The following is a 14,567-nucleotide window of genomic DNA, read 5'->3' as shown; positions in this document are numbered from 1 at the left end:
CCAGCCTCCTGGGCTAGAGCACCTCCCGCTTCTTCCTGAAGAGAGAGATTCCCAAACCAGGTACTCCTCACTCCCCCAGTGCCCACAAGCACCTTATTTCCAGGTGTGCATTTACTGCTGATCCACCTGCAGGAAGGCAGGTAGTGTGGACATTGACTCCTCAGTGTGTTGTCCCAACTAGGGAATCCCCTTGGTGACCTACTAGAGCTCCCTGAATCTAAGTTGGCTACATGTGACATGCAGATGGAGACGGCTTTACCTTGGCCTTTGAAGATCAATGAGGATAACAAAGTAAGTATTTTGTCATTGCAAGGATTTTAGGGTCTGCATTTCCACATTTGCTCTTTTAATTGTCCCAACAACCTTGGGAGTGGAAACTGATATCAAATGGCTGGAATCATCCCACTGTTTAAGAAATGAGCTAGGTTCTCCGAGTTTACTTAGCAGACGAATGTGAGATTCAAGAGGCTGAATTTCAACTCAGTGTTTTAGCTCCAGAGACAGACATTCTCCACCACAAATGCGAGGCCCTCCCTGGCCTCACAGTGAATGGTCCCCACCAGGGATGCCCTGCTGAAGCTGCTCTTTCCATTGGTGTGGGTACCTTGATCCTCTATTTTCCTCAAATTTCAGAATGCACCGCCTGCCCTTCTGTCTCCACTGGAATGGTATCTCTCAGTTCCTGTGGTTTTCTTCAGAGGAACATTCTTTGAGACTGAACTGGTTTCTCTGCCTTTCCTTTGATCTCAGCATGGAGTTTGACACCCAGGAGAGCTGGGTAATTTGGGTCTCTGTACCCACCTATTCTGAACTCATGTTTTCCTTTACAGTGTACTTTTGTCTGCAGAAGTGATGTTGGAGTTGAAATACAGTTTTTAGTTTTTTACTTTGTTTCTAACAGAAACACCCCAGCGCCCAGCACACATGCCACAACTAAGATAGAAATACACATTTTAGGATATACTCTATATAACAAAAAATAAATGTAGGTCGTTTTTAAGAGAATAGTAAGAATGGTCATAGCTTAGTTTCCTAAGCATAGACCTGGTGTCAGGTCAGTTTCAGGCACCATTCAACTTCTCTCATTGAACTCAAACATTTTTTTAAGTTTTGGGACTTTTGCATGACTGATTATGTTGTTATATGTACTTTACAATATTTTATTGGCCTGTGTAATAAGATTTTTCCTTTATCAACATTGAGTACCAAGTTTTAATGTCCACCTTCATCATAAACATGGAAGTAAAATACTCTGATAGAATTCATTCGTAACTCATGCTTTGAGGTCAGAAATGCCTATCCATTAATTATGATAAATACGCTAAGGTTCACTTAAACATTTAATAAAACACACAGTCCTCATACTTGACTTCATGGAGAGTAAAGCTCTTAGAATGAGTATCAGGAGGCCCAGTGTGTTTGCTCAGCGAAGAGAGCAAGAATACTCCAGACATGTTTAGAGGTCATGTGGAAGCGATACATTAGGCAGCCCCAAAGCAAATGGATGGTGTGACACCATGCCTTTTCCTTCAAAATATATCCTGTCTGGCTTTTTGTGTTTGTGTTCCACGCCTCACCCCAAATAATTTATAATACAGTCTTACTCTGTTTTCTGGCATATTGTCCATTTTCCCTAAAAACATGACATCTATGTCTGAATATGGTTATGTAGCTACTTTATATTTATTGCCAGGATGGCTACAACTTAGAAATGTTCAAAGGTGTTGAAAGTGAGCATCTGAATCTGAGATAAAGATTTTTGGATTCCAGGATCTTGCCACCATGCTGGGAAATAGTCATTATTTCACCTGTCAATGTAGTGACCATGCCTGCCTGGAGACTGATCAATATTTCTAAAGAAAATTATGGTTGGGCCAACTACAGAAAGGGATGAGGGAGTTATACAATATGCATTCCTGAAACAGCAAGGAGACAAAGGCCATAGAAGGCTGAGAACACGTAAGTCTGTGTGAGTGGTAATGAAAGGACACTGAGTTCCACAAGGTGAGAGAATTTACTTCAGCTATGGCTATGCTGGAAACAATGACCACCAAGGATCTGTTGTTTCTCAAATGTACGAGTTATTTTCCTTCGTGCAAACTTGGAGGGGAGAAAATTAGAAAAATATAGTAAGGTGTGAGCAAACCAGTTTAGAATTGTGGAACAACAGATGTGGCCTCACGTTTCATTGCTTGAGGAATCATTTACTAATTTTCTCACTGCTTCATAGGTTGAAGTAGGTGTGTGTTACACAGCTGTGAATGAAGAAATGTGACCACAACCAAGCTTGTTCAAAAACTTAATTGAATAGTAGCTAAGAATTCAAAAAGAAAATACTCATAGTAAATTATTAGGTGATAGGTGATACAGAAACATACATCGAGCAGCACTCATGACTGACAGGCATGTAGATCCAGAAGATTTAGCACAATTTTAATAGCACAATTTAAAGGAGGGGAGAAAAGAGGTTGGATTTAATGGGGAAGATGTATCATGGTCAGAAAACTCTACAGTGTTCTATGCCAGGAGTTAGCTGACAGTGTCAGGCCACTCCCTATGATCGTTGTGCCAGTTTCAGGGTGTTGAGGTTATGCTCATTTAGAAGTGATTTCTATAAATTCCGGTAAAATTAAAGTTTTTGCAACTCCTCTGTTACAACACTTTGTTGTAATGTTTTTCAAATTTTGGTATATACTTCAGTCATTTGCTCTGAATTTTTAAATAGGGGAAGTGTTTTACGGAATTACTGATTCTACTATTGATTGCATGTACGCATACCCCTAACTAGTTGTTTATAATATTTCATGTGATTTTTTAAAATTTCTGGAGCTATAGATAGGTCAACTTCTTTAATGAATATATTTCACTTACTCTACATATAACTTACTAATATGTTCATAATTTTATGACACCTGAAACATCATCTCGCCTGATAAGTATGTCTATAAAAGTCAAGTTTTCTTTCACTATAATTTCAATAACATTTTCACATTAAAAACATCAGTAACTGTCACTTAAATTTTCAAATATTTAAAAATACTTATTTCGAATTGATGTACAAATTAGAACTATAAGAATAGGCTTTCATTTAATGTTTTATGCGTGTTAATTTTTGTTTTAAAGGTATGTCCTTTTTTTATTTGTCATGTACTTATGGTGTAAGAAGATCATTTGTGTGATAAAATTCTCCAGACTCTGTATTGAGGAATGCCTCTTTTATTATGACTCGCTGTACTGGACTCCAGATTAAGTGTTTTTATGAACATGAACTCAAGAACCTTCACCAGGAAAAGATGACAAATTTCTTTAGCCATTTTCAGAATGTGTCTTTCATGAGGACTTGTCATTTCCCATTCTCCCTACCGGCGGATCTTGGTCTTTTCTGCCGAAGTGCCGTAGAAACTCCTTATCCCTGCCTTGGACTCTCAGACCCACGTTACTCGGAACACGGAGTGTTGATTACCGGCAAAAGCCTAGCCAATGAAGGCTCAGAAAAGGCGTTTCCGTTGTCGCACACGGGGGAGGGCGGGACTTCCGGCGTCGTCCTCACCAGCGGCATTTTGCGTCAGCCTTAATCCAGTTAAATTAAGGCCTCGGATGCTCCAGATCGCTGGAGTCTAGTAGAGATGCCGGGGCGGGGAAGGAGCCAGAGTGGTGGTCCACATAGGACACCTGAAAGTAAGAAGCTGGGTGCCGCTGCCTGGGAGACTCGCCCCGGGGCCGGAACGGGGGCCGCCATGTCGGGGGCGGTCTCCTTTCCCGCTGCCACCGCTGCGTCTCGCCGACAGCGTCCGTTGGTGACCTCGCTGAGGTGCCCGGCTGAGGTAAGCGCACATTCCCTCACACGTCCACCCCCATCATCGCCTTACCACACCGAATACCAAAGCCCCGTGTGTGGGCTATAGTGACGTCCCAGGACCGTCATCGAGGACCGTGAAGTCTCACTCGAGATGGAAGCGTTATGGTTTCTTAGGACCCAGCAAGTACAGTTCAGAGTGGTAAAGAATCATTTCTACTTGAAATGCCCATGCAGATCTGGGTGGTGAATTTTGAAGCAAAGATCAGAGGCAGGCAGGGAGAACTGAGACATTCCAGGCTTTCCTGGGCTGTGGGATCCATCAGAAAACGGGTTGCGCTGGATCCTGCTGGAACCTGTGAAGCACTCTCCGTGTGCCTATTTCATGTGTGAGTCCTGGGAGACTACTGTGGTGTTGAGCAGGAAGGTTGCAGAGCTTAGGGAGTGAACCTGGAGTGTGATGTGAAGGAACCAGACATTCCACAACGATGTGCTGCTCAACTAGAGGAACCTTGAACTGATGATGGTCCTGGGTACCTGGTGTGGGGACTTCAGGGTGAAGCATAAGCCCATGTTTGGCTATGTCTTGTAAGCATGATCTGGGACTCAGTGGTATTTCTTGTCAGGGAGGATGGGACCCTGCACTCAAGGCCAAAGGCTTAGAGGACATTTATCTGTGGTCGACCGCATCCCCCAGCTCAGCTTCCGTTGGTGAAGGTGGTAAGCGTGACTAATGGGACTGTAATGAGAGCAGCCTAGCACAGGTATTAGGGCATGGTGTGCACACTGAACTGGGAAATTGAGCATGGGAAAGATTTGTAAAAAATAGGATTGTGGTTCTTGGAAAGACAGATCTGGCTTCATTTGTCTCAATTTTGCCAGGTTGGTGTAACTTTTGAAGACATTGCCCTGTACTTCTCTAAGAAAGAATGGTACCTCCTTGATGAGGGTCAGAGACGCCTGTACCTGGATGTGATGCTGGAGAACTTTGAACTTATATCCTCGCTGGGTAAGACCCTCATTCTTGCCAGTGATGTAGATTTGGCTTTGCACTTCCCATGCCTCCTCTTCTCTAGGGGGTACTCTCTACTAATATGTGGACTGCAACTGCTGCTTGATTTTCCAGTTTTCTGAGTAGCTTTACTTGGTAGGGCTGGTTTTTCACTGTCTTTTTGTCTCCCAGTAGTGCTAATCAATCTGTGTTCTACTGAAGTCCTAGGGAAGGATTTGTTGCTTGTAGTGTTGCAGGGGGCCTAATGGATATCACCTTGATTAACTGAGGAAAAACATTTTTTCTATTCCTGTTGCTCATTTGTACATTTTTGGGGGAAGTTTTTCTCGACATTTTTTTGGCTAATGAATCCCTTGTATGTTTTATATGTTAATTCCTTTTCACATACTTGTATTTGCATTTGCTTCATTGTGCTTTGTACATATTGTGGCCTGCCTTTCTTTCTGTTTTTGTTTTTGTTTTTACAAATTCAGTGTTTTTGACAGTGGTGCATTTAGCAAGTCTAGTGTCGCCATTTTTTCAGCAGGCTTAGATCCTTGTAACCAGTGATAAACTTTTTAATTATGTATAGTTTCTTTCAATTTTTTTAAGTATATTTATTGATTATGCTGATGCAGTTGTCCCAATTTTTCCTCCTTTGCCCCTCTCCATCTGGAACGCCCATCCCCTTGGTAATTCCCCTCCCTTAGTTTATGTCCATGGATCATGCATATAAGTTCTTTGGCTACTCCATTTACTATACTGTTCTTAGCATTCTCCTGTCTATTTCGTACCTGCCAATTTATACTTCTTAATCCCTGCACCTTTTCCTCTATTTTGCCACTCCCCCTTCCCTGCTAACTCTCCAGATGATTTCCATGCTCTTTGATTCTGTTGCTCTTCTGCTTGTTTGCTTGGTTTGTTTTTTAGATTCAATTGTGGATAGTTATGCATTTGTTGCCATTTTAATGATCATAGTTTTGATCTTTTTCTTAACATTAGTTCCCTTTAACATTTCATACAATAATGGCTTGGTGATGATGAACTCCTTTAGTTTTACTGTATCTAGGAAGCACTTTATCTGCCCTTCAGCTCTAAATGATAGCTTTGCATTTCATCACTTTGAATACTCTTGCCAGTCCTTTCTAGCCTGCAAAGTATCGTTTGAGAATTCAGGTTACAGTCCTAAGGGAACTCTTTTGTAGGTAACTCTCTGCTTTTCTCTTGCTGCTTTGAAGATTTTCTCTTATCTTTAACCTTTGGAATTTTAATTATTATGTGTCCTGATGTGGTCCTGTTTTGGTCCGGCTTGTGTGGTACTCTCTGTGCTTCCTGGCCATGTTTGTCTGTTTCCTTCACCGAATAAGGGAAGCTTCCTTTCTTGTTTTTTCAAATCAGTCTTCAATTTCTTGATCTTGCTCTTCTCCTTCTGGCACCCGTATGGTTCGGATGTTTGTACATTTGGAGATATCCCAGAGATTCCTTATTCTATTCTCATGTTTTTTGTTTGTTTCTATTCTTCTTCTTGCTGTTCTGATTGAATGCTGCCTCTACTGTTGGTTCCCTTTGGATTTTTCTTTATTTCATTTAATGCCATCCTCTTTTCTGCCTGGGCCTTTTTTTTTTTTTTTTTTTTTAATTGCAGTACCCTGTGATTTATCTAAGCATAGTAATAACCAGTGTTTTGAACTCTGCATCTGATAGGTTGCTTTTCTCCATTTTATTTACTTCTTTTCCTGGAGTTTCATTCTTTTGTTTCATTTGGACCACATTTCACTGTCTCCTCAATTTGGCAGCCTCCCTGTGTTTGTTTCTGTGTATTAGGTAGAGCTGCTTTGACACCCTGTCTTAGTAGTCTGGGCTCTTTTAGAAAAGGCACCTGTAAATTGTGTCAGGTGGAGCCTTATATCTAAGGGGAAACCCATTTCACTGTTTTGTGACTCTGCATCTCCTCCCCTCCTCCCAATCTGTATGAATGTGGCTTCTTTAAATCCTTGGTTGTCCGACTTCCATACACCTTGATTCTCTGTCAAATCTGTGTGATACTTGTTTTGTAATCTAATTGTGATTTTTGCTATAGTTGTACACAGAGGCAAAGCCTCAATCCTGACTGGAAGTTTTAGGAGTTTTTTTAGACAAAGGTATTGTGTTACTAATAGCCTTCAATACAACCCTGACCTTTGTGGCTAACTTCTTCGGGCGCCATCCAGCAAAACAAAAAATCACCACTTTAATACCCAGTCAGGTTACATACCTGGATTGCTGGTTTGATCCCAGGTTGGGGTGTGTTCGCTAGGCACCCCATCAATGTTTTTCTCTCACATCGATGTTGTTCTTTCTCCCTCCCTTCCCTTTTCTCTAGAAATAAATGAATAAAATCATTTTAAAAAATAGCATGCAGTGTAGTGTTAACCTAACTTTATTATTCATGGGAAAATAAAAAAATTGTGAATTTTTATATTGCAATATTCACTTTGTTTTTGTTTTCTGAACCAAGCCCACAGTACCTCCAAGCAATACCTTTAAATGATGTTGCAAGTATTTGCTCCAATCCTGTAGATTGCCTTTTTATTTCATTACATTAATTGCTCCTGTGCTATAATGAAGCTCTTTCATCTGTTGTAGTCTGGACTGTTTGTTTTTGTGCTTTTTGTCTGATGGATCTTGTCACATGCCAGAAAACCATATCCACAACCAATCTCCAGAGCTGCTTCTCTAATTTTTCTTGAAGGAGTATTAAGTTTTAGGACTAACATTTAATTCTTTGTGTAACTTGAATTCATTTTCATCAGTGGTGTCCAGTTTTGTTGTTTTACTTGTGAATATCCTTTTTTCCCAGCACCATTTATCAAGGATACTATTTTTTTTTTATAAATAAGTCTTGAGATTTAACTGTCAAATGTTAGTTGAAAGTCTGTGCCTGTGTTTATTTCTATGTTCTCTGTTCTGTTGATCTATATACAGTTTTGTTGCTTTGGCTTTGTAATAGATTGAAGTCGGGAAGTGAGGGGTCACCGAGATTGTTCTTGCTCAGGATTGCTTTTGCTCTTTGAAGATATTCCATACATTTCAGCATTTTTTATTTGTTTATAATATACCATTGAAATTATCTTAGAAATTGTATTTAATCTGTAGATTGATTTGGGCAGTATAGACATTTTGGCAATACTATATTTTCAATTCCAAAAACACCAAATGTCTTTGTACTTATTTATGTTTTCTTCCTTGTCTTTTATCACAGTCTAATAGTGTTCCATGTATAGACATTTCACCTTTTTGGTTGAATGTATTCCTGAATATTACATTGTTTTTGATGCTCTTGTATATTTGACTACTTCCTTCATTTATTTTTTTTTCAGTCCTGACTCTAGGGTATGTATATTTACTTTAAAGTCTGAGGCAGGAGAGGGATGGAGAGAGAGAAAGAGACAGAGACATTGAACAGTTGTCTGTTGTATATGACAAACCTGGGACCCAACACCCAACCTAGGTATGTGTCCTGACTGGACATTTAGCCAGCAACCTTTTGGTGTATGGGACGATGCTCCAACCAACTGAGCCATCTGGCTGTGGCTGTTTGTTTCTTTTTTTCCTTGTTTCTTTTTTTTTTAATTTGAAGGTTTTATTTTTCTATTTTTAGAGAGAGAGGAAAGGAGGTAGAAAGAGAGGGAGAAAGATATCAATGTTCAAGAGAAACATTGATCGATTGCCTCTTGCCTGCCCCCAATCGGGGACCTGGCCCACAACCCAGGCGTGCGACCTGACCCCAAATTGAACCAGTAACCTTTGGGTCTGCAAGCCATTGCTCAGCCCACTGAGCCACACTAGCCCGGGCTCTTTGTTTCTTTATCAAAGAATTTATTTTCACTGTGTAGAAATGGAACACACACACACACACACACACACACAGAGATATACATATATTAAGTATAAATATATGTTATATAAAATATATATAGATATATAAAACATATCTATATATATTATATCTATATATATTATATAGAGAGAGATTTTTGGGTTTTTTTGTTTTTGTTTTTGTTTTTTAGAGAGAGAGAGGGAAGGGAGCGAGAAGGAGATTAGAGAAAGATTAATTGGTTGCCCTCTCTAGTTGCCCCAACTAGGGACTAAACCTACAACCCAGGCATATTCCCTGACCTGGAATCTAACCAGTGACCTTTTGGTTTGTAGAATGATGCCCGACCAACTGAGCCATACCAGCCAGGTTGGAACTGATATTTGTATGTTGATTTTCTATCCTGTAACTTTTCTGAGTTACCTATTTTAAAAATATATTTATTTATTTATTTATTTATTTATTTATTGAGAGAGGACAAGGAAGGGAGAAAGACAGGGAGTGGAACACTGATGTGGGAGAGAAACATCAATTGGTTGCCTCTTGTACAGGCCAGACCAGGACCTAACCCACAGCTCAGGTGTGTCCCTGGACTGGGAATTGAACTGGCAGCCTTTTGCTTTGCAGAATGGCACCTGACACACTGAGCCACACTGGGATTGATTTTGTTGTGAATAGCTGTCTCCTTGTTCTTGGAGAATGAAGAAGTATCATGTTTATTATTAGGCCATCTTGCTGAAGTCACTCATATAGGCCTTTTTTCCTTGGTCTCTTGTGCTTTTTTGTTCTACCATAGTGCTGGACATCCATCTCTTCAGTTTTGCTCTTAGATTTTATATCATGTGTGTTGCATGGAATGGCTAAACTGAGATTTAAGGGGGAGAATTGCTTGTGCATCCCAAGATAAACATGACTTTATCCATGGCAGCATGGACACAGAGGTATCCTTGCCTTGGTGTACAGCTGCTGAACAAGGTTTGATGACAGGGCTTCGTTAAGGTCAAAAGTAGGCATCCATTTTGTTCAACAGTATTTTGTTACCATTGCCACTTCCTTACCCCATTATACTAATTCTTGTTTATTGTTGAAGTTTTGTCAATCCCTCAGTTCTAAGTTATCGTTTCTAATCTGATTCCCAGCCCATGGATAATCTTCTCCTCTAAACTTTACACCCCAACCATTTCTTTTACAGGTTCCATTTACCACAGTTCAAACTTTCTCCATTCCTGCAGATCATCAGAATGTACATGTATCATTATATGACCTTGAACATCATATGCTCTGGTACAACTGATGTTTATGGGTTTGAGCTCATTCAAATTATTCTACACAGACTCACATAACCAACAGGAAGGGTCTTGTAGGAAACCATTTGTGTAGGAACAATGAGTAGACCCTGCCTGTCTTCTCTATGTCCCATTCTATGCTCCTGTCTCTCCCTTCATGAAGCCTCCACCACAGACTGACCATTGGAGCAAAGTAATGCATAATAGCCATTTCTTCAGACTCTCACTCCATTTCCTTGAAAGTCTTTTCTTAGAACCATGCCTAACTGTGACAGATGGCCATTTATGATGTGGATATTTCTTTCTTATAAGGTCAACACATACTTTACCACCTTTTTTATTTTCTGTTCAGGTTGCTGCTGTGGAGCCGAGGATATGAAAGCATCAAGTGAACAAAACGATTCTATAGGAGTGTCAAAGGCAAAGAATCCCAGTATACTTTTGTCTCCCAGGCAACGCCATCCCTGTGAGAGTTGTAGGCCAGTCTTGAAAGACATTTTTCACTGCATTGAGCAGCAGGAAACACAACACAGCCAGAAACTGCTGAGATGTGGAGCATGTGGACAACAATTTTATTTCAGTGCAAAGTGTCAGCAGCATCAGGAGCACCACATGAGAGAGGAGTCTTTCATAAGAGGAGTGGATAGGATGTCACTTGCGAAAACCTGCAGTTTTAATGTGTTCCAGAAGCTTTTTACCTATGGCAATGTTGGGCAGGACATCCTTACCAGGTCAGGACATCTCCAGCAACAGGCTACTCAAACCAGGGACAAGCCAAATGATTTCTCAATGTCTGGGGTGACTCCTCAAAACAGCAAAAATCATTACATCCTGAATGAGTATAAAAAAGCAATTGGTTGCAACCACAAGATTCTTGAGAACAAAGGTGTTCATACTGGACCCCAGTGTTTTCTGTGTCATCAAAGTGGACAATATTTTACCAGTATTTCTAGTTTTCATTATTGTCGAAGAGTTCACACTGGAAAGAGACCCTATGAGTGCAGCGAATGTCTGAAATCTTTTAACAGGCTCTATTACCTTCATTTACATCATGGAATTCACACTGGGGAAAGGACTTTTGAATGCAGTCAATGTGGGAAATTTTTTACCAGTAGCACTAGCCTCCAAGATCATCAGAGATTTCACACTGCGGAAAGGCTTTATGAGTGCAATGAGTGTGGGAAATCTTTTACCAGAATTAATCACCTTCATTGTCATCAGAGAGTCCACACTGGAGAAAGGCCTTATGAGTGCAGTGAATGTGGGAAATCTTTTACTACAATTGGTGATTTTCATCGTCATCAGAGAGTTCACACTGGAGAAAGGCCTTATGAATGCAGTGAATGTGGGAAATCTTTTACCACTAGCACTAACCTCCGTTATCATCAGATCTTTCACACAGGAGAAAGGCCTTATGAGTGCTTTGAATGCGGGAAATCTTTTACCACTAGCACTAGCCTCCGTTATCATCAGAGAAATCACACTGGAGAAAGGCCCTTTAATTGCAGTGAATGTGGGAAATCTTTTACAAGAATGTATCACCTTTGTTGTCATCAGAGAGTTCACACTGGAGAAAGGCCTTATGAGTGCAATGAATGTGGCAAATCATTCACAACTAGCACTAGCCTCAGATATCATCAGAGATTTCACACAGGAGAAAGGCCTTATCATTGCAGTGAATGTGGAAAGTCTTTTACCAGAATTAATCACCTTCATTGTCATCAGAGAGTTCACACTGGAGAAAGACCTTATGAATGCAGTGAATGTGGGAAGTCTTTTACCACTAGCACTAGGCTCCGTGTTCATCTGAGAGTTCACACAGGAGAAAGACCGTATCAGTGCAGTGAATGTGAAAAATGTTTTAGCACTAGCACTAACCTCCGTGTTCATCAGAGGGTTCACACAGGAGAAAGGCCTTATCATTGCAGTGAATGTGGAAAATCTTTTACCAGAATTGATATCCTTCGTTATCATCAGAGGGTTCACACATGAGAAAGGCCTTATAAATGCAGTGAATGTGGGTAGTCTTATAGTCACTCTAGTTGTTGTTATAATCAGAGATGTTGGAAATATTTCAGCCAAAATTGTTCTCCTCACGTGACTTCACATGGAAGATTGTTTTAGAAGTGTAGGAAGTGTGCAGTTTTTCGTTCATGTTAATACTACAGAAAGAAATTCTTCGAAGCCTTGTTCATCTGAATCAAATCTCATACAGCCAATCATCTATAATAGACTCCCCATAATTTTTTTTAATGTGGGAAGCCTGTGTGTCCATGTTGCACTTTCTGATTTACCCAGGTGTCTTGCCAGATATCTCCATATCACTGCATATTTCTGTTGCTGAAGATACTTCACCTGCACCACCTATTTGGTGCCAAAAGATTGCATCTGTTAACCATTTTAATGTTAAAAAAGCACATAAGAGAAGGTAACATTTCGCTGATTTGTTGGAGAAAGTAATAGATTAACTTTTTTAAATTTTATTTTATTTATTTTTAGAGTTGGGAGAGGGACATCAGTGTAAGGGAGATAGAGCGATTGGTTGTCTCTCACATGCCCTCTCTGGAGACCTGTCCTGCAACCCAGAGCTGGGATTGAACTGGTGACCTTTAGGTTCACAGGCCAGCACTCAATCCACTGACACCAGCCAGGACAAAATTAGGGATAATGGAACTTATTTTTTAGATTCTTATTCCTTTTTCATACACTAGTCGACACACTATAAGCCCAGAGAACATCATCTGAGTTCAGCTATCAGCTTGTAGAAGGACGGTTTTTCCCTTTTTCAGGGATGTGCTCTTGCTAGATATCAGTAATAAAATTCTGAATGGCCACATCACCCCTGCAAGAACTGCCAGGCTTCCTTCTTTTTGGATTGTAAAGTAATGAAGGCCTTTTTCCCCAAATTTGTTAATCTTGGGCGTTCTGTGTATTGTGTGGGGTAGTTTATAAGCAGATTTCTGCCCTACGAGCATGAACCAGTGAACAATTTTACATGTGTCTCAAACTTTCTCTGACTCCATGGGTACAGTTTGTTGTAGAAATTAACTCAGTTTTTCCCAAACTTGCATTACTTCTCATTCCGTCTACCTAGGCAACACTGGGTTCTCTATAGTTTTCACGAGAAGCCTAGATGCTGTGAGTTTCAGGAGAGACAGAGGTCACTCCAAGAGGGGGTAGCTAAGACAACCTTAAGTACGTATGGGTGCAGCATGATGTTTTCCTTTGCAAAGGATGCCAATATTTTGGAGAGAATCTCTGGCCCAGGTTTTACAAAGGGCCATGTGTCACAATGTCTGCAATTCCATAGGTGATGGTCACTAGTAGCCCCACAGGGGTATGGGGAAGCTGTGATTGCCACAGGAACACTGGCCTAAATAGGGTTGAGGAGACTGTAACTAGATGGAATGTGCCTCTTCTGAGTAATCAGTAAGTAAAATTATTTCAAAAATTTGAGGATTTCAGTCACCTATTAGATGTTAATGTCAAAGCCATTGCACTGGAAGAAAAAAATAAAGGGTATCTTCAGTTGAGGGATGTCACTTTTATGACCCACCCAGCATTCTTTTATGGCAGCTTTATTGGCTATATTTGCTGTCACTGAGGCAAAGTCCCAGGCGTCTTGAGAACGTGGATTGAACATACACTTTCCAAACCTATTTTCAAAAGGCATTGGACATACAAAGTTTCACATCTTGAACCATTTTTAAAATCTTTAATTAATATATTTGAAGTATACTATTTGGTCAGTCACTTATACTTAAAACTGAAACCATCACCATAGTTAAAACACTGCTTGAAACTATCACCATAGTTAAAATACTGATCATATCTGTCCTTGGGGATTTACTTCATGGCTTTTTTTATTTCTGCCACCTCTTCACCCATCTGTAGGTAAACACTGATTTCCCTATATATTTGGAGGGTTTTAATGATAGTAGCTCATCTGTTCAGCTGAGAAATATCTTTGATGATATCACTGGAGAAAGGCCTTATGAATGCCGTGAATGTGGGAAAGCTTGCATTCAAAAGCAACTTCATCATCAGTTCTTACAGGAGAAAGGCCTTATAAGTGCAGTTAATGTGAGAAATATTTAGCCAAATTCCTAATCTTCCTCTGCACATAAGACTTTATATGGGGGGAAGGTCTTGGATGTGTAAGAAAGGTACAGGGTATTTTGTGTGTGTGTTAACCATACTGTAGGAAACTATGAAGCCTTGTTTCTGACTAAAATATCATACATCCAAACAAACAGTAGGGAGATGTCCCATAAATTTATTTTTTTTAAAGATTTTATTTTTAAAGGGAAGGAAAGGGGAAAGAGGGAGAGAAGCATCAATGTGTGGCTGCCTCTTGCTTGTCCCCCTACTGGGGACCTGGCCTGCAACCCAGATATGTGCCCTGACTGGGAATTGAACCAGCAACCCTTTGGTTCACAGGCCTGCGCTCAATCCCCCTGAACTATACCAGCCAGAGCTAAGGTTGGTTGGGTTTTTTTTTAATATGTGTTGCATGTGTGTCCATGTTGCACTTTATTTACCCAGGTCTCTTTCCAGAATCATGTCACTGCAAATTTCCGCACTGAAGATATATTATCTGCAGCAGCTATAAGATTCTCAGAGATGCATGAGTTATCA

The 14,567-nt window shown here is 40.3% G+C and overlaps 1 protein-coding gene across 1 annotated transcript; it reads left to right on the top strand.

Moving 5' to 3' along the window:
* Positions 1 to 3,531: 3,531 nt before the first annotated feature.
* LOC129081546 (zinc finger protein 883-like) lies at positions 3,532 to 13,552 on the top strand. Its single transcript, XM_054587217.1, has 3 exons — positions 3,532 to 3,824; positions 4,679 to 4,805; positions 10,282 to 13,552. The coding sequence occupies exons 1-3, from the start codon at positions 3,627 to 3,629 to the stop codon at positions 11,919 to 11,921; spliced, it is 1,965 nt and encodes a 654-aa protein (XP_054443192.1). The 5' UTR covers positions 3,532 to 3,626; the 3' UTR covers positions 11,922 to 13,552.
* The last annotated feature ends 1,015 nt before the right edge of the window (positions 13,553 to 14,567 follow it).

Source organism: Pteronotus mesoamericanus, unplaced genomic scaffold, assembly GCF_021234165.1.
Source record: "Pteronotus mesoamericanus isolate MK-2021 breed Mesoamerican mustached bat unplaced genomic scaffold, CSHL_Meso_final scaffold_1135, whole genome shotgun sequence".
NCBI lineage: Eukaryota > Metazoa > Chordata > Mammalia > Chiroptera > Mormoopidae > Pteronotus > Pteronotus mesoamericanus.
Note: the sequence above shows the minus strand (reverse complement) of the source record. Positions and strands in the feature narration are given on the sequence as shown.

What these genes read in the sequence shown, in the direction of transcription:
- LOC129081546 (XM_054587217.1), top strand. Translation starts at nt 3,627, where the DNA reads ATGCCGGGGCGGGGAAGGAGCCAGAGTGGTGGTCCACATAGGACACCT. An exon ending in CGCTGAGGTGCCCGGCTGAG is followed by an intron (nt 3,825 to 4,678) that starts GTAAGCGCACAT and finishes CAATTTTGCCAG; the next exon opens with GTTGGTGTAACTTTTGAAGA. An exon ending in TGAACTTATATCCTCGCTGG is followed by an intron (nt 4,806 to 10,281) that starts GTAAGACCCTCA and finishes TTTTCTGTTCAG; the next exon opens with GTTGCTGCTGTGGAGCCGAG.